Here is a 20,087-nt window from a genome sequence, read left to right as displayed (position 1 = left end):
CGTTAAGATTGTCAAAAATTACTCTGTGTTCATATGTAAAATGAATTAAGATTTAGGCTCAAAAAATTACACAAGGTTTGTTCCTCTACATAAATCTATGGTGGGATATTTGGAATTTATGTGGGGCGTGAGACAATTTTTTATTGAGTAGACTCTCCTTAGCATGGCAGGCAGCTTGTCTGGATCAGCCTAGAAGCATTGTGGGCTGCTCTGAATATAGGCAAAGTTAATGCCAATGAATCGGGGGAAAGACACCACCATGCACCATAAGTAAGATCTTGCTTGAGGTACTTGGGGAGTTAAACCAAGGTACAGAGTAACTTTTGAGGCAGCTGGTTCCTTTTCTAGAACAAGGAGATGAGTTCACCAATCTTTAATGTGAAAGTTGCTTGTTTTACGAGACTTCATGGCTTAGGGGACCTCCTGACTCACTGGAGTGTCTCCTCCCAGCAGGCGGGGTCCTCATTCTATTCCCACAGGCAGCATCCCTGGGAGAGGGAGTTGGCAAGATGGAGATGGATTGATTATGGGAGCCACATCAACCTGGAATAAGAGGAGAACCAAACTGAATTGAGGGAAATTTGCAAAATGGATAATTAGAGAGTATCCTGGCTAAATAACCACTTACTTATGTGTTTTCCCATAAATTAAGAAAAGCTTCTGTTTATGAAGAGTACATGCTGCATGTTTCTTTTGATAAATATATTACCAAAATATTAACAGTATCATATGCCCTTTACAAATGTTGTAGCAAAAGATTCCATTTTAATGTTGATCACAAAGCCGTTTTGAGTTCTTTCAGGCTTCTCAACACTGGATTCTACCTCTCTTTGCCTTTATCTTTAAAGAGCTGCTTTGAGGGATTTCTGGCTCTCTCGGGAAAGAATATCACTGAAACGCAAGGCCTGGGATATAATTCAAATCACCCTAATCAGATTTCTAAGCCCTTGATCTAATCAGCAAGCTGTTTTGCTTAGCTTCTTGGTCAAGTTCACTCATTAACTCAGAAAGCATTCATTGAATGTACGCTGTGTCTACCCCTGGGCTAGAACATAATAAGATTAGTAGATGAATTGAGCCCTGTCCTTTAAGAGTTTATAGTCTTACTGAATGAAGTGAAGGTAATAATAGAATGCTATTTAAAATATATGATGGCTTTCGTACTTTAAATATGTTCAAGGTCTCTCATGGCAGGTAATTGACATTAACTTGACTTTGTGCACCTGAAACTCCGTTTTAGAACATTTTCTTTCAATGTCTATTTCACCGTTATTATCATGCTTCTCTTTTTCAAAGACTTTTTTTTTGCCATTATAGTCATTCTCCGACAAAGTGTTGTAATATTAATAGAAGGAATCATTGGCATTTCATGGTTTTACTGACTGTGGGATCGGGAGGATTCTGAGCAGGAGGAAAGAGCGGGAAGTTGACACTCCATTGATTTTTTTATTGGAACACATTGCAGCATAACCACCACTCCAACATGCATCAAATTCTACCAGACTCTTAAATGTCGTCTTTTGCAGCCAAGATGAATCCAAATAGAAAAATAACTTATACTAATTTTATTTGAGGTCTGAGAAATAATGAAATTGCTTTCTTATTTTGGAACAAAATGTGTATATGTGTGTGAATTATTGGAAAAGAAAGAGTCCTCTCCCACCCCCTTATTTAGAAGAATGGAAAGCTATAATCAGAAGTTACGTCCCACCCCCTGTAGCACCTCTATGTATTTTTCCTGTTCTCTTTCTTTTTTTAACATCTTTATTGGAGTATAATTGCTTTACAATGGTGTGTTAGTTTCTGCTTTATAACAAAGTGAATCAGTTATACATATACATATGTTCCCATATCTCTTCCCTCTTGCGTCTCCCTCCCTCCCATCCTCCCTATTCCACCCCTCTAGGTGGTCACAAAGCACGGAGCTGATCTCCCTGTGCTATGCGGCTGCTCCCCACTAGCTATCTATTTTACGTTTGGTAGTGTATATATGTCCATGCCACTCTCTCACTTTGTCACAACTTACCTTCCCCCTCCCCATATCCTCAAGTCCATTCTCTAGTAGGTCTGTGTCTTTATTCCCTTCTTACCCCTAGGTTCTTCATGACCTTTTTTTTCCCCTTAGATTCCATATATATGTGTTCCCTTTCTTATGTAATGTCCTTTCGTGAGGCCCATTTACAGTTACAAACTGGCAGCCACTTTGATGTTTCTTATTTATTTCCCCCCAATTAATGTTTCTCTGTGTGGTAGATATACAATTTTCTTCTATTAATGTTACAAAAATCCAGCCTTAAATTTGCGTCCACAATGAGGAATAAATAATCAACAAAAGCCCTTACTTAATCATTTCTATTCACAGGCTGGGAGAGAGTATGATTTGACTGTAATTTCATTGCAGGGCTTATCCAGGGTTAAATGTTAGTATGTCTCTTATCTTATAGCCACATTGCTCTTCTAGAGACACATATATCCCTTGCATCCTAATTTGATTCTTTGAGCAATTTGCTGGCAGCCCTCATTAGCAAGAGTAATCAGGTTTTGGTGGTCAGTCTCCAACTTCTGATGAATTAAACTCATTTTTCCTGTGGTTTCTACTGTGACAACAGAGTTTTATTTCCTCTCTTCTTTCTGTTTTCTGATCACAACTCTCTGTGGCTGTTCATGAAAAAATGAAGGATTTGTGTTTTTCTCATTCACCTAAGATTTAGGAATTCTTTGCTGTTCTAAGGCTTTGTGCTTAGGCACCATTTGGTATTTTTTTTTTTTGCTAGAACACTTAAATTTAGGTTGTGGTGTCTGTTAGGAAATCAAAAGTGAAACCTGTAGATTCAGACTCCACAGAGATCTGGCTTTCTTGTGATAAAAACTGTGACTCAGAATCACCATACAGGATCTTTCAAAGCCAGAGAAAAGTACTAATGAAAAAATGCTAAAGGAGTTCTTTGAACTCAGGTGGAGAAAAAAATGCTTGGGGGACGAAGTCTCACTGTATAAGAATCTTCCGGTGTTCTTTCCTTTGGCTCAAGAAAATGGCATATACTTTGGATTGAAGGGCCAAAATGGATGTTGTTAATTATTTGCCTTGATGAAAGTGAGGGAGAAAAATATTGTGTCATCAGACCGTCTTCATTAAAGGCCTGCATAGCCTGTGATGGCTCTTTGTGGGATTATATAAAGCAAGTACATGGCCTTGCTGCCCAGTACTGGGAGCTTCTGAATATAGGCTACTGGCAAGCTTGATATGATCACTTCCAACTACTGAAGACCTATCCAGTGTTTCTGGGACTTCCTGTGTAGAGCAAGAGAGGAAAAAAGAAGGAGGAGAAGGAGGAGAAGAAGAAGCTTCCAGTGTTCTTTCCTTATGGCTCAGCAAAATGGAATATACATTGGACTGAGGGGCGGAAGAAGGAGAAGGAGAAGAAGAAAGAATAAGTGAAGGGGAAGGGGACGGGGAAGCAGAAGAAGGCTGGACACTTGCTGAACTCTCAGACATACTTGATCCTTGATTACTGGCTATACAATCCTGGATTCTCTTCTGGATTCTCCCCAGCCTTTCCTTGGGTTTTGGTCCTGCTGTTCATCTTGCTCACCTTTACAAATTGCACGAATGGGTGGAATTTGCAGAGATCAGTGAACAGTACAGGGAGATCATCTGTCTTCTAGAGTCCAATAAAGCTTGGATTCCACTGGGTTATAATGGGATTCACCATATATTTGGCCATCACTGCCTTCCTCTCCCCATCTCACTGTCTGTCTGTAGCCTTGTTTCTCTGTATGAGCATCTGGGCCTCCCTGGGGACTTGGTGCCTCTGCAGGTGTAGTGTCAGAGATGGCGGGTTCTTACTACAGTGTTTACATCCTATGAGACAGGCTGCAGAGAGCTAATGCAAGTAAAGTAGGTAATGAAGTGGCTGGTGCTTTCCTTGAGGCTCCCCCTTGATAGGCCTGGGGTAGTTAGTGCCCCCTCTCTTGCTCTGTCAGCCTAAATAAAGAAGTAAACTGAAGCAAGCTCAAATGACCAGAAATTGAGTTTATATGGGAATAGCAGAGGAAGCGCACTGTGGGACATGCAAACTATAGTAAGCTATGGGCGAATCTGTTGATAGTTTCGGACGAACTGGTCTTATGGTCAAAGAGAGCAAAGAGGGGAGAGTCCAGCCAGAATCCAAGCAGCAAGTTCATCGGTTTGAGGATGGGGAGAGATTCTTGGCGAATGTTCATTGTTTGAGGGATAAGTTTCTGTCTCCTGTAAATCAGGCATTTACTGGAAATCCATCTCTTAGTTCTTATGTTTCGTTTGCCTGAGGGCACATGTGAGACTCTCCATTTCAAATCCTCTGGTTCCGTTTTAGATTAAAATCTTTTTGCACTCCCGTGGAGCAGTGTGAAGACTTTAGCGACAGAAGGAAGCACCTGGGAAGCCTGTGTAAGCGCAGATTCCTGCCCCCCACACCCCGCTCAGACCCACTCAGGACTCAGAGCTGCAGCATCACAAAGGCCCGCCTGATTCTAGCTCAGGTCATTCTCAGAGCACACGTGGACCCTCCCAGAGAGGAACACTCCTCTCCCGCTCAGGGAGCCACTTAGTTAATCCACAAATCAGCACTCCCGTTTAAACTTGAGACCATTGTCTGACATTTTTGATGGAGCTCTTCAGAAATTGGACTTCTATTATTCATGATGGTACCACAAGCTCTCTGTGGGTGATCCCTGCTTTCTTCCTTTATCTTGCTGTCCTCATTTTCTCTACTAGGCTCTTATCTCCTCCCTTCCCTTTGTTCAGCAACAGTCATGTTTGCTTTGCTAAAGCAGCTCCTCTGATTTCTTATCTTTGCAGACCAGTGTCAGGCCCGACTTTCTCAACCTCTCCTGATTCATTCGCTCCTTTCTGACCCAAATTCTGTTACGTTACACTCAACAAACCTAAAATCCAACCCATGTGTTTTGGATTTTTCTTACCACAGACCTTGGTAAGATATTGGTCTTTCAGCGTGTGCGATTTCTAGGATGCAAATCGGTCTTTTCCCATTTAGAACCTCAGGCCATGTGTAGAATTCCTCTGCAAGGGTAAGGGAGGATGTTCTTGAGATGTATAAGACTGAATTTGGGGCGGGAGCCAGCTTGGAGAGCTCTTTGATGGGAAATGGAGGAATTTCAATCGAAAACCTCATGAGCCTGCTTTTCTTGCTTAGTCTCTGGCAGCTTTAAAATTGTCTAAGAATTGGGACCACCCCAGCCTTAGGTCCTTTTCTGTAAACACAGAGACCTGCATTCCGCCCTCTGCCCTGAATAGGGGCTTACATTTTAACTTCTGGTCCTGAAGCGATATCACCCTAAGGTGGTCCCCTCAATCTCCCTGTCTTTTGAGACCTGCCACCCTCTGTCTTCACCATGCACTTTAGAGAGATATATTCCAGTACATTTGCAAAGATCTTCACATGTGGAAGACTAAGTCAGGCATTGTTTCTACCCCACGGGAACTGTTTAGCTCTGTATTACCTTCTGATGTTGGTTTTCCTTTGTGTTTCTTCTTGCTGCAGGAAAGCAATCTCCCGGGCGGGCCTGCAGCACCTGGCTCCTGCACATCCCCTCAGCCTTCCTGTGGCAAACGGGCCAGCGAAGGAGCCCAGAGCGACTCTGGACTGGAGTGTAGGTGTCGGCTGTTTCATTTCAACATCATTCCATTGCATGTGCGTCTCTCTCATCCTCACGATTCCTGTAGCTACGACAAGACTTAATAATTTTCAATATTGTTCACTGATCCATCTTTGGGTATCTAAGCCCTGGCTCCATTTCCAGATTCCTAAGAACATAGCTCCTTTATATGAAGTCAGTCGTATTGAAAACTAAAATAAAAACTTCATGAATCCTTTGAAGCACTATTGCCTGGGTTTGCAGCTGTGAGATAAAAAGTACCTCTGTGCACATGCTTTATTGGTCCCTGCCAAGTTGATGATGAATAGAGTTTACTCTTAGGGACATCACAAAGTCCAAGTTTGATTTCCTTAGCTCAAGCTGCTTTTTCTTTTTTGGTCCTTTTTTTTCTTTTTCTTTTTTTTATTCTTTTCCTGCGAGAGGATGACCTCACTTTACATTCCAGGCACTCCATGTCCTCCTGTTTGCTATACTTCCTCCCCTAACCCAAAGATAGATGGGTCTCATATCAGCGGGGTGGGTATATTAGCTGTTTTTTTTAAAAAAAATATTTTATTGAAGTATACTTGATTCACAGTGTCATGTTAATTTCTACTGTACAGCAAAGTGATTCAGTTATACATATATATACATTCTTTTTCATATTCTTTTCCATATGGCTTATCACAGAATATTGAATATAGTTCCCTGCACTATACAGTAGGAACTTATTTATCCATTCTATATATAATAGTTTGCATCTGCTGTATATTAGCTGATTTTAATGTTTTACCCAAAAGTCATCTACAAAAACTGTTACCTTGAAGATTGCCGTCTGAATTCTTTTTATTGAGAGACTTCGGTGAGTCAAGTTCTTGGCTGAAGACACTTTTAACTGTGGACTGAAAGGCCTTGTCCCCTTTCTGAAGGAATGTAAGAAACAGTATGAAGCTAGGGGAGGGCTGCTCTGAGATTCTGCCAGTCTGGTCTTAAGGATGAATCTTGTTTAGCATTTCTGGTTGAGTTGAACAGAGGGGATAATCCGTGTTCTTTTCCTCCCATAAGAAAGACTATGGCAGGGTGGGGGGAAGGAGAGGAATTCTTAAACTCAATTTTATTTTTAGCACATAGGCTATGATTTAATGTCCTTTAATACTATAATATTTCTCCCTCTTTCCCAAGAACACACTTAGTAACATCCTTATTTTATACTCTGGACACGTACCAATGTATGCAATGTATGAAGTACCTGGCAAAAGACTGGATTTAACTGAAATGCAACTTCTTCCTTGATGGAGTCCGAGAGTGCTCCAGTAGCGTCTGTGTATGTTGAGCTGGTGTTCAGGAAGACTGTTCCTCTCCTCGAATTTCCCTTTATTCCAGGACAGTTATTTAATAAACTCTTAAACCATAAGAGGGTGTAGAATATATTTACAGCAGTGCTTACATAATTAAAAAAGAAATATATAAGCAAACAGGTAAATTAAATAAAAAAGGGATGTGCATGGGCCAATGATGAGAGCGTGTTACAGGGACCCCAAAAAGTTAGTTTAATATCCATGGTGTTCCAAATCCTCTGATCCAAAGTAGTAGGATCCTATCTGAGATGCAAGATTCTAATGAGAGAGAGTTTATATCATTTAGATAGAAACATCCATTAAATCATTTCTCTGCCCCTTTTGTGACATTAGTCAAGCCACTTGATTTCTTTCAGCCTCAGGGTCCTCAACGGTAGAGGGGGACAATGGTGACCCCTCCCTAAGGGGGACTTCAGGGCTGTTGTTAAGATCAAATGGGGCAATGAGTGTGAAAGTTCTTTATAAACGGTACAGCCGGCAGGTTTTCTATTCAGAAATAAAGTAATTGACAAATTGGTTGATGGATCACCATTTGTTGAGTACCTGCTGTGTTCTAGAACCTGTGTTAGTTCCTTAGGATTCTGAGGTGAGAAAGATATGGTTTCTGCCTTCAAGAAGCTTAGAATGCCATGGGCAGAAGAGACATTGACGGCTAAAATACAGGGCAGCAACAGCTAGAGTAGAGGCGTACAGAGAGCATCACTGGGGTTGTGAGGAAGGACGCCTCCATCCCCATTTGATGTTGGAAAGAGTTACCAGAAAATGCTCTTAGAAAGAATTTTCCTTCCTGAGCCAAAGCTTGACTAGAAGGTATTATTTTTCTGATTCCTGTAGAGAGGTATAGCCTCTAATATTTCATCACAGTGGTATTTTTGGCTGGTGGTGGGTGAACTGCAGTACACAGTTCAGGAAGAGCAGATAGGAAGTATGGCCGGGTGCGTAGCTGATCTTTAACCCTTCAGCTCCTTTGGTTATGGCTACCCTGTCTTGGTGGCCTGATGAATTATCATGGTGGCAGGAAACACTTCGGGGATGTTTAACAGTGGAGGTAAAATGGAAAGCCTTCTCTGAAGACACTCTATCTCAGGGTTTATTTAGAGATCTGATGTGGAAGGAGTTGTAAGATGTGACTCTGAAAAAAATCCCTGTAATTGTGGGCTAATATTGCTGTTAGCAAATAGAAGCCAGCCCAATACCTCCTTAAGACAATCATGTAAAAGTAAAAGATTTTTCTCAGAAGAGGGGAAGAAGCAGATTGTTAAAAACATTTCAATGACTTTTTTTTTTTTTGCTGAGACTTGCCCTTGCTTCTAAATTTTTGGCTTTTCCTAACCTAAGTGCTTTACACCAAGTTCATTTATGTTACTTTAGTTTGCCTGCTTGTTCAAGAAGCTAAACCAGGCTTTTCTTTGTTCAGTTTAAAGTATAAGACTAGTCCTCTGGCTTGACCTACTACCATTCTCTTTATTCTACTCCCTTGTCTGCTTCTCTACAAAAAAGCAGCGTGACCACTGCTCTCCCTCTATCAGCCCACTTTTCTGGACTAAATGCATTAAAATGATCAATCTTAAAAAAAATTTTTTTTTTTTAATTTTTGGCCATGTTGGGTCTTCGTTGCTGCACACAGGATTTCTCTAGTTGTGGTGAGCGGGGGCTACTGTTCGTTGCGGTGTGCAGGCTTCTCACTGTGGTGGCTTGTTGTTGCAGAGCACGGGCTCTAGGCGCACGGACTTCAGTAATTGTGGCACATGGGCTCAGTAGTTGTGGCTCGCGGGCTCTAGAGTGCAGGCTCAGTAGTTGTGGCGCACAGGCTTAGTTGCTCCACGGCATGTGGGATCTTCCAGGACCACGGCTCAAGCCCGTGTCCCCTGCATTGGCAGGCGGATTCTTAACCACTGTGCCACCAGGGAAGCCCCTAAAATGATCAATCTTTACTTATTTACTGTTACTATTTATTGAGCACTGATTTGGCTTGGAGCCTCTTAAGAGTCTCCCATATGATAAGGGTGACAGAAATTCAAAAATTAAGGTAAAAAAGGAGGAACTTTAATTTCTTGCCTTTGATGAGGTAAGGGACCCCAGTAGTGCTAAGAGATGCTTCTGGCATAACAGGGGTGGAGAAGAGCTGCAGAGAGTTGCCTTGTTCTGTGTTCTTCCCCCTTGACTCTCGGGTTGAGATTCTCTTTGCTCCATCACCTCTTGGCTCAGGGGTTGAGGGTCGTCTCAAAGACCTATAGTACTATGACCCCCTGACTCATGTCACCTCCCCTCTCCTCATTTCACCAGTGAGAAAACAGATGCAAAAGCTGTTTATGGTGCCTCTGAAGTTGAAGATAAATCAGGGTGAACCTGGAATTTGGATCTTAGTCCCACGTTTCTACTTATTGTAGAGTACCTGGAGGGCCCCGTTTGGACTCTAGTATGTACCAAAGTCTGCAGAAGGGGCACAATTGTTTCTTAAACATCCTCCGGCAAAGGGCTTTGAGGAGTCGCCTGCTTGTGGGGGGCCTGAGACCCAGGCGGGCCTGCACTGTAGGCACCTGTGCATTTTGGCTGTGGGAGGACTATTGCAGGAGTCAGTTTATGCTCTGGGTGTGTGAACTTAATAATTTCCTCGAAGTATTCCATTTTCATTTCCCTACTTAGTGATATATACTATCTCTGTCTTCTTTTTAGTCTGTTCCTTGAAGTCCAGAAACTTCTCTTTTGCTGTGATTTACTCATATAGTTTATTTTGACTTATGGGATTCTCTGCCCCCCATAGTGTCATTTCCTTGATGACTCTTTGCTGACCTTTGCTCACAGGCCCTCCCCTTCATGCAGGGATGGAAGGTTTAATGATGGGGAGTAGCCAGATCAGGCCTCAGTACAGAGCCTGGGTTTTCTACTGATTACAATGGACAGTCAGTTTCACCCAAGGTGAAAGTGGCTCTTTGCTACAGAGACTTCACTCCTGCTCTCAGCCAGGCTATGCTCATTTTTTTGGTTGAACTGGTTCTGTTTATTTTATTCACTTTCTGTTTTGATCCCTCATAAAACCTCTACCCATAGTGCATGTCTTAGAGCCAAATTCATGTTTTTTGGTTGACTTTCTTATTCTAGGTCCTAGTAAGATTTCAGGCACTTTGAAGGGAGGATCAATGTCTTCTGCTTCTTTTATCTTCTTCACAGTGGACAGCACAGTGTTGTAGGCCTAGTAGCTGTCTAGTAGATGTCAGCTATGCATTGATTACAGCTTTTTTGCTCAATCAGCAAGAAAGGGACATTTCGCTGGCAGTTGATGGGCACTCAGATTATCTCCGGTTCCTGAAAGGCTTTGGTAGACACAAGTCAAAAACCTGTTTGAAACATAAATGGATGTATGCTATTGAGTCCCAAGTAACTCTTTTTAAATTTCCTTCCTAATCTAGTGCATTGTGTTAAGACTTAAAGCACACACAGTTTTTGATCTTCCCATTCCTCCCAATGGTATCCTCTCTTCCCTTTCATGGTGACAACCTACAGGGGCTGCTCCCTTTGACACCATGCCATGAACGTCAGCCAAGCCAGTTTTGGGGAAAACAAGCTAAATTGCTAGAAAGGAAGGGAGTAGTGCTCAAAAAGGAAAAATAGTCTCATCTCCTGGGCTGGAATCCAAGCTTCCAGTTTAGAGTGAGTTAGCCCACTTCGAAGTGAGTCTGTTGCACAGATAATGTGTGTCTTTTCTTAAATGTCACATGCCTCCCATGCAACAGAGACTTAATTTGGACATGGAGATTTCTTCCCTGTTTTTAGTGTTAGAGCAGAGAACATAGGATGTGGGTCTTCACTCTGTGTCCTCTGTTCTGTAATTTGCTTTTGCCCATTACACTGCCTAAACAACTCTCAAAGCAATGGTAGAAAAGCCACCAAGATCTTTCTTTAAAAGCATGTTGGTTTTCAACATAGCATCCTTGATTTCAATTCATTTTTGCCTTCCTCGTTGCAAAATTTCCTCCAAGACTGAGGGCTGTGGAAAACAGAGCCTCAACACAAACAAACCCACATCCTAAATCCAGACCACCTTTCCTTTCCTCTGGTTGACGATACTAAGAAAAGGAGTGCTTTCTTCTGGGCAGGTAAAACATAGCACAGTGGGTTCACTGCCTCACTGTTTGGTTCAGAGACAAGATTAGGGAAGCAGAGTCTTCATGTGGGATTGGTTTAAATGGGGTTATGAAACTAGGTCATTTTATCTTTGGAAACCTTGAATGAAAAGGCAAGAGGAGGCAGGTGTGTATATGTGTGTGTGTGTGTGTGTGTGTATCTGTATGCACATGCACATGCTCTCATTTTAGTCTTGTTTCAGATGGCAGCTCCAAGCAGACCTGTGCCTTCCTTACAAGCTCTTGGCCTTTGCTCTTTAACTTCAGGTTTGGGTGTCATCACCAGTAATGACTCACACCCCGATATCTTTCTCCTCTTCCATCCTCATTTCAAAAAACATTGTCCATTTAATCAAGATATCAGATTGCTAAGCAGAGCAGGAGGAGATAACCAACCATAAATTAGTAAAGGTCCTGACCTGGTCAGCCATGTTAATAGTGGGACATATCTAGCATGTTTTCACCAGTAATTTTGGGTGTCATCACCAGTAACGACTCATACCCTGATATCTTTCTCCACTTCCATCCTCATTTCAAAAAACATTGTCCATTTAATCAAGATATCAGATTGCTAAGCAGAGCAGGAGGAGATAACCGACCATAAATTAGTAAAGGTCCTGACCTGGTCAGCCATGTTAATAGTGGGACATATCTAGCATGTTTTCAGGCCCTCACTAATCTTTTATTTTCTAAAATTGTGATAATTTTAAATTAAATCACTTTGGCTGCTGGGAGAAATCATAGACTCTTACAACTTCACAGGTCAGTGAGGAGTACCTAGGTCTAATCTTTTGCCTCTTAGTAAGTGATTATCTAAACTAACACTGTTGAACAGAAATATATATGAGCCATAAACAAAGCCTAACTTGTAGTGGCCACATTAAAAAGTGAAAAGACATAGGTAAAATTAATTTTAATATTATATTTTGTTTAACCAAATATATAAAAATATTGCTGTTTCAACACATAATCAATAGAGAAATGATCAGTGAGATGGTTCACATTCTTTTTTCAGACTAAGTCAGTCTTCAAAATCTGCTGTGAATTTTACGCTGACAGCGCATCTCAATTAGTGCTAGTCACATTTCAAGTGCTCAGTTGCCATATGCTTACTGGACAACATATCTAAACCATCTGAGACAGATTTTACCTATTATTACCTTGAAGATTTTTAGAGGGAGACAGTCCAGATTTTTGTTTCCCTTTCTGAATTTGTAAGGATATTTACATTTGATACATATTTATGATTGTCTTATTGTTTCAAAACATTTTTTACAAGCAAATGTCTTCATTTTGTGTAGATTATTTGCTTCTGGTGTCAGTGTACTCTATCTGTAAGTGTCATTCGGTCTATAACACTCCCTCTCCACAACTTGTATCTTTTTACCTATAACTATTTATTACTAGGACTTCAGGTAGAACTTGAGAGCAAGAAATCCTATCTGTATCTACATAGGTGGGTCTCTACTCTTAGGTAGCTAGATCTATCTATAGATAGGTTGAGCTATATAAATCTATGTATACCTACAGAGACTTGTTTCAACATTCACTAATACAGAAGAAATGTTATCTTCATTTTGAAACAGAACTATTTTTTCTGTCTGGCACAGACGGATACTCTGAGTTATATACTGTTTGAGATGGTATTTCAAGATGAATGTGTAAAGAAGAGAGAAAGAGGTACCTGGGTGTGGAGAATGGAATAAATAAAAAAACATGGCACAGAAAAGGAAAATATGACTATATTTAGAGAAGAGTGACAAAAGAATAGAATGTGTGAAGGTGAATAAGAAAGACAGATTGGTACCATTAATGGAAGGTCTAGTACATGGGATTAAGTTTAGATTTTGTTTTATAAATAATAGGGTTTTTTTTAGCCTCCTAAGCAAGAGAGAGGCATAATCACAGCTATGTTTTAAGGGAGTTAATTTTACAGCAGTGTGAAATATCAGAGAGAATGTCAGAAGTAGAATTCAGAGCAGAAGAAACCAGGGCTCAGAGATTAGACATGCTGTTCAGTGCATGGTAGGTAACTTGGGGGTAAATGTAGACAATGAAAGGAAATGCAGACAAAGCTGTGAGCAAAGAGAAGAGGCCTATATTAGTTGGGTTGGGCTAGGCTGCAATAAATAAAATAATCATGTAATGGCTCAATACAAGGGAACTTTATTTCTCACTTGTGTAACAGACCAGGACTATTTCAGGTTGGGTGGCGGGTGAGCTCTGTTCACATAGTTATTCAGTGACCTGGACTGACAGTTGCTCTTACAGCGTCATTAGAAGCCTTCTAAAATCATCCCAAAGGCCAACTTCCCAGGTATCCAGTATGGGAAAAGGGAGGGAGGTTTTAATGGGCCAAGTCTGAAAACAGTACATGTCACTCCTGTTCATGTGTCATTGGTTAGAACTGGGTCACATGGCCACATCCAACCACAAGCGAGTCTGGGTAACAAGGTCTAGCTGTGTGTTCAGGAAGAAGAGAAAAATGATTTTGGTGAATGGCTAGCAGTCTTGACTACAAAGACCCAGGAGAGAAACAGATGTTGGATGATACCAACACCTATGGATTAGGAAGGAAGAAGGAAAACTGGAGACTAACCACAACAATAATAATAAGAAATATATTGAGGGAATCCCCTGGTGGCGCAGTGGTCAAGAATCCACCTGCCAATGCAGGGGACACGGGTTCGAGCCCTGGTCTGGGAAGATCCCACATGCCGCGGAGCAACTAAGCCCGTGCGCTGCAACTACTGAGCCCACATGCCACAACTACTGAAGCCCACGCACCTAGAGCCTGTGCTCCGCAACAAGAGAATCCATCGCAATGAGAAGCCCATGCACCGCAACGAAGAGTAGCCCCCGCTCGCCGCGACTAGAGAAAGCCTGCATGCAGCAGCAAAGACCCAATGCAGCCAAAAATAAATAAATAAATGTTTTAAAAAAGAACTATATTGAACACCTATTAACTTCTCATTGTGGGCAAGGCATTGAACGTTATTCATTTTCACATTTAAACATCATTGTGATCTTGTGAGGGAAGTACAATTATTATTACAATTTTAGTGGTGAGTAAACTGAGGTCTAGGGAAGTTAGAGAGACCCTAGGTCATAGAGCTAGTAGGTAGCAAGTCTATCTGACTCCAAAGCTCATGTTTATTACTCTTGAACTGGATAAGGATTTATCAGAAGTGTAAGAAGAAAACCACAACAGTTTATTTTTCTATTCATGTGTGAATGCCACCCAGCTGAGTTCAGGAGTTCCCAAGATCATCCTCACTTGCAGGTTCCGGAATCCCCAAGACCACACTCATGTTCAATAATTCATTAGAGGAGCTTCCCTGGTGGCACAGTGGTTGAGAGTCTGCCTGCCGATGCAGGGGACACAGGTTTGTGCCCCGGTCCGGGAGGATCCCACATACTGCAGAGCGGCTGGGCCTGTGAGCCATGGCTGCTGAGCCTGTGCGTCCGGAGCCTGTGCTCCGCAACGGGAGAGGCCACAACAGTGAGAGGCCTTCGTACCACAAAAAAAAAAAAAAAAAAAAAAAAAAAATTCGTTAGAAGGACTCATAGAATTTACTGAAAGCTGCTATACTGACATTTATGGCCTATTATAGTGAAAGGATACAGGCTCAAACCAGCCAAGGAAAGAGGTGCATGGTGCAAAGTCCAGGAAATTTCTACACAAGGAGCTTCCAGTTGTCCTCTCCCGGTGGATTTATGACAGAGATAACTTCTCCCAGCAACCATGGTACAGCTATACATATGGCATATTGCCAACCAATGAAGCTCATCTGAAACTTGGTACCCAGAATTTTAGTCAGAGCTTGGTCATGTAGACACGGTTAACCACCTGCATGGTTGACTTTAGCCCCTTGCCCCTCTGGAGGATGAGCTGATATATGCCTCACCATAAGTCACTGCTATTTTAGAATAGTTGGCATGGCCCAGGGTCCCCAGGTAAACAAAGATACTCTTATCAGGCAAGACATTCCAGGCACTTAGAGAGATTACCTTCCTATAGTTGAGGGCAAAGGCCAGACCTCTCTTTGGGTAAGGTTACTTCCTTCTGATGCGTCAACAAGACAGATGTACAAGAAAAGGATGAGGCATGGGGAAAATGTAGTCTAAGAAAAGGTATGTTTCATGTTTTCCTTGCATGACTGTTTTTTTTCTTTCATGCCTCTGTTTCTTTCATGATTTTGAAAGACCGTCATGTCTCTTAGGCATCCATGTTTACTTCTCACAGTTTGTGACTCCAAACTTATGGACAGATAAAAAAAATTATCCGTTCTACTCCTTGGAGTTGCATATAACAAGAATGTGATTCATTCACTGATTCTTAATCTCATCTTTTCAGTTCCCCAAATTTATTTATCACCTACTATTTGCCAGGTGCTAAGTTAAGTGCTGGACAGTTAATGTCCATATGAAGCTTAGAATCTAGCATAAGAGGGAAACACGAATCAAATAATCATGCCAATGAATGAATAATTGCCAGTTGGGATAAATCATGGGAAGGAAACATGGTTTTATGAGAGTAACTAAAAAAATGACTTCGATTTTGGGGTCAGTGATGGCTTCTTTGAGAAAATAACACTTGATCTGGTAACCAAAAGGTAAACAGAAATTACCTACATAAGTCAGAATGAAGAAGAATAGGCAGTTTGGATACAGTAAACAGAATATGTGGTCAACAGTCTTTGGTGTGGGGACATTTGAACAGAGATCTAAATGAAATGAGAAATGCACAATGCAGGTGTCTCGTGTAAGCAATTTTTAGTCAAGGGAGCAGCAAATTCATGGACCTGAGATGAGAGCTTCCTTAGTCTGCTTGGGAAATATGAGACCAGTGTAATGGCAGGTCAGCAACTGAGAGGGAGAGAGAGAGAAGATGAGGTAGTTGGACAGGGAAACAAGATTGCGGAGAGACAGGAGAGGAAGTCAGAGAGGCTCCCAGGGACGAGGTAAGTGAGGACTTTGCACCCTTCTGAGTACATAGATAGCTATTGAAGAGTTATGAGCAGATTAGCGATTTGATTAGATTTACTTTTTTTGTTGTTGTTGTTTGGCTGCATTGGGTCTTCGTTGGGCTTTCTCTAGTTGCGGCGAGAGGGGGCTACTCTTCGTTGCAGTGCGCCGGCTTCTCATTGTGGTGGCTTCTCTTGTTGCAGAGCACAGGCTCTAGGTGCGTGGGCTTCAGTGGCTGTGGCACACGGGCTCAGTAGTTGTGGCTCGTGGTCTCCAGAGCCCAGACTCAGTAGTTGTGGTGCACGGGCTTAGTTGCTCCACGGCATGTGGGATCTTCCTGGATCAGAGATGGAACCCGTGTCCCCTGCACTGGCAGGTGGATTCTTAACCACGGCACCACCAGGGAAGTCCCTGATTAGATTTACATTTTGAGGTAATTATTTTGGTTGCTCTGTGGAGAACAGACCATGGGGAGACAAGAGTAGAGCAGAGACACCAGTTAGGGGGCTATTGGGACTATTCAAAGCCAGAGATAATGGAGGACTGGATGGTAACAGTAGATGTGGTGAGAATTAATTGGGTTTCATACACATTTTGAAACTAGAGTCAGTAATATTATTTCTTGAACCCAATTCCATCAGGCTTTCTTCCTTCTCATCCAGCTGTTGGTACTTTTGTCAAGGTCATCAGTGACTTCACATGTTCACATGGTGAAATCCAATGGCCAATTCTTCAGCTTTTGACACAGACCTTCTAGGTGCACTTTCTTCCTGAAAACATTATACTCTTTTTTGTTTTCCTTGTACCCCAGTGGCCACTCCGTCCCAATCCCCTTTGCTGGATCTTTCCTATATTCCCAAACTCTAAGTATTGGAATGTTCCACAGCTCAGTACTCAGAGCTTTCCATCCACATTTAGTCCTTAGATTTTTGCATTCAGTTCTCATGGCTTTAGATGCCATCAATTAACGGTTGCCTCCCAAATTATTCATACAGCACATACCTCTTCTTTGAACTTCAGACTCATAAAAAAACTGCCCTCTCAACGTCTCCACTTGAAGGTCTAATAAGCATCTCGGAATTTTACATCCTCAACACTGAACTCATTGCACTGATCATTTCATAATGTATAAAACTATAGAATCACTGTGTTGTACACCTGAAACTAATATATTGAATGTTAATTATAACTCAATGGAAAATAAAATAAAACAAAAACCTGAACTCGACTTACTCCCTAAATCTGCTCTTACTGTAATCTTCTCCCTGAATTTCAGTAAGTGGTATTTCCATTCTTACAGCTGCAAATATTTGCTAAAAACTTCAGACTAGTTAAAGCACACTTTCTGGGGATGGGCTGGTAGCCAGGTGTTCTTCAAAACCCATCAGGTCCTTGTAATGAGCAATTAAATTTGAGAACAAGTGTGCTCGATCCACTGTGGCAGGAAGCCCCCACCTTTTTCTTTCCTTCTTCTCTTACTAATGTCGGGCTTTCTAATCAGATCCCCACTCAGGAGTGAGGTTAGCTCATCCTAGCAGTCCTGCCATGCCTGAATCCTTATCAGCAAGCTTCTGAGCGCTCGTAGAGGGTCTCCAGTGTGCAGGGGCAATTGGCCTGGCCCAGCGTGGATGAAGCCTGCCAGCCCAGTGAGTTACTGATGTCTCGCAAGTCTCTGACTCCCTGGGCTTGCCTGCTCCTGCCCACCTTACTTGGCCTACCAGGACTTAATTTTGGGCCTGCCTAGATTGGTATTATCAAGGATTTTTGACCTTTTCCCCACTGCAACATTTTATACTTCACTTTTTAAAAGAGTTGGTGGGATTTTTGCTGTAGTAAGTTTCCATAGTATTTGCTGCTATAATTATGTGTTTAGTTTCCATGTTCTCTGCTAGATTTTACTGCGCACTAACCCAGTGCCTGGCACCAGGTGTGTGGAATGTTTATTGAATGAATTAGAGAATAAAAGAATGAAAAGAGATTTAATTCTGTAAATGGTTATAAGTTAAATCTGGATGATAAGTTCCCGGTAGTAGAATATTTTAGTTTGTGGAGCTTGATTTCTTTAGGATACCTGGCAAAGAAATGCCTTTTAATTAACTAATTTATTTATCTTGTTCTCATCCATCATGATCTGAAGACTTTTAGGGTTCCAAACCTACAGCTATTCTCTGTTTGCCACTTGGGAGTATCCCAGCTCCAGCACCTTGCAAGGCCTAGAGTAGGCCTTAGATAACTATTTATCTAAGTATGTGAATATTTTTAGAAGTAGGGAAATCATTCAATTTGAAGAATTTAGAATTGGACGAAGGCCCTATTGAGCTGGTAAAATGTTTGAATTAGTAATTTATTATGCTTTGACTACACAGCGACTTAAAACTAAGTTATAAGAAGCTCCTGGTTTAGAAGTATAATTTATCCATTACTGATATAAATGTATTTTCAAGCAGCCTTTAAAGTACTTTAATACTACTCTCCTCCTCAGCTAATTTGCTGAGAGTCGACTTTTAATAGAATTTTGGTCTCAATTGTCATGAACTCTGCAGTGGGCCTGGATGAATAAGGCCTTAGATTGAATACCTTGAGGGTTTTTTGCCCCTCATTTGTTACATATTTCAAAGATGACCACATCCATGGATAAACGCATCTTTGGACTTAACATATTAATTATTGCCCAGAGTTTTTCCAAACACCTTTTTCCGTTTCTAGAATTTTGGTAGGACCAATTTCAGTGGTATTTTCAGGGGTAAAATGAGAAGTGTTTAGACAATTTGGGTTCACTAACTTTCTTGCATCCAAAATCTAAATTTGAGATCTGCCCCCCTCCACCCCGTCCCTTTATGCCTGAAAAGAAAACTGAAGTCAGGTGGGTCTTTTCCTTTCAGGAAAATGCCGTGAATGGAGAGCACCTGTGGCTGGAGACCAACGTCTCGGGAGACCTGTGCTACCTGGGGGAGGAGAACTGCCAAGTCAGATTTGCAGTGAGTGTGCACCCGGGACCCCTGTGCTCTGGCCTTCCTGGGGGGAGCCTTGCAGGTAGTTGAGTCTGAAGGCAGCGGGGATCACCACGCCTGAATTTCCAAGGAGAGCTTTGAAAGAGCCTGTCCCTGTGAGACAGCTGACAGTTTATCAAGTTAGCATGGCTTTTAAGGGGTCAGTTGAATGGTTTTAGGTTTTTTCTTGATTCTGCAGGTCGAACCTTGGGATAAGGTGCTACTTTGTGATGATGAACAGTGTTGGTTTTTGTTAGTGTGTTTGGGGGTGGGGGAGAGGGTGAGTGTGCATGACGGGGATGCTTGCACATGGAGCAGTGTCCTGTGGGGAGAGACCTGTGGGTGGAGGGAGGGTCTCTGTGGGAGAAGGCAATCCTTCGTAGGGGAGCGTGTGTGGTGGACGACATTACTGGTGGGTGAAGGTAGAGATGGGTGCAAACACCGGTCTGGTGGTGGGTGTAGGCTCACAAATAATTCAGACTAGGCTCCAGATGAGAAAATTCTAGAAACTATATAAGTGATCAACTGTCAACTCCATCAGAGTATAGCTTTTTAAAATTTGCTTTGTCCCTATTTGGAACAGTGTTTAAATGTTAAATCCTCTTTGTGTTCCATGAAAAGAGCATGGTTGCCAGGCTGTAAGTTGGGAGGAACTAAATTTTAGTATTGAGAAAGTGAACTTAAAATTTTTGTGTAGTTAAAAATTATGGGTTCAAAAAGACAGTAATGGGGGCTTCCCTGGTGGCGCAGTGGTTGAGAGTCCGCCTGCCAATGAAGGGGACATGGGTTCGTGCCCCGGTCCGGGAGGACCCCACATGCCACGGAGCGGCTGGGCCCATGAGCCATGGCCACTGAGCCTGCGTGTCCGGAGCCTGTGCTCCGCAAGGGGAGAGGCCACAACAGTGAGAGGCCCGCATACGGCTAAAAAAAAAAAAAAAAATAGTAATAATAAAAATAAAATAAAAAAGAGAGTAATGGGAAGCTAACAATAGTAAAGAAGAAAGAAAAGT

General features: G+C 42.0%; 1 protein-coding gene across 2 annotated transcripts in view; it reads left to right on the top strand.

Moving 5' to 3' along the window:
* Positions 1-20,087, top strand: part of DGKI (diacylglycerol kinase iota) — a gene marked incomplete at its 5' end in the record, with an annotated part of 458,035 nt that overhangs the window by 160,588 nt on the left and 277,360 nt on the right. For both annotated transcript variants that reach the window (XM_082631691.1, XM_082631690.1), the window contains 2 exons: positions 5,544-5,652; positions 18,970-19,065. In XM_082631691.1, coding sequence (XP_082487817.1) covers positions 5,544-5,652; positions 18,970-19,065 — 205 coding nt within the window. The remainder of the gene's footprint in view (positions 1-5,543; positions 5,653-18,969; positions 19,066-20,087) is intronic.

This window comes from Mesoplodon mirus (genome assembly GCF_964341445.2).
Source record: "Mesoplodon mirus genome assembly, chromosome: 9".
Classification (NCBI taxonomy): Eukaryota; Metazoa; Chordata; class Mammalia; order Artiodactyla; family Ziphiidae; genus Mesoplodon; species Mesoplodon mirus.
Note: the sequence above shows the minus strand (reverse complement) of the source record. Positions and strands in the feature narration are given on the sequence as shown.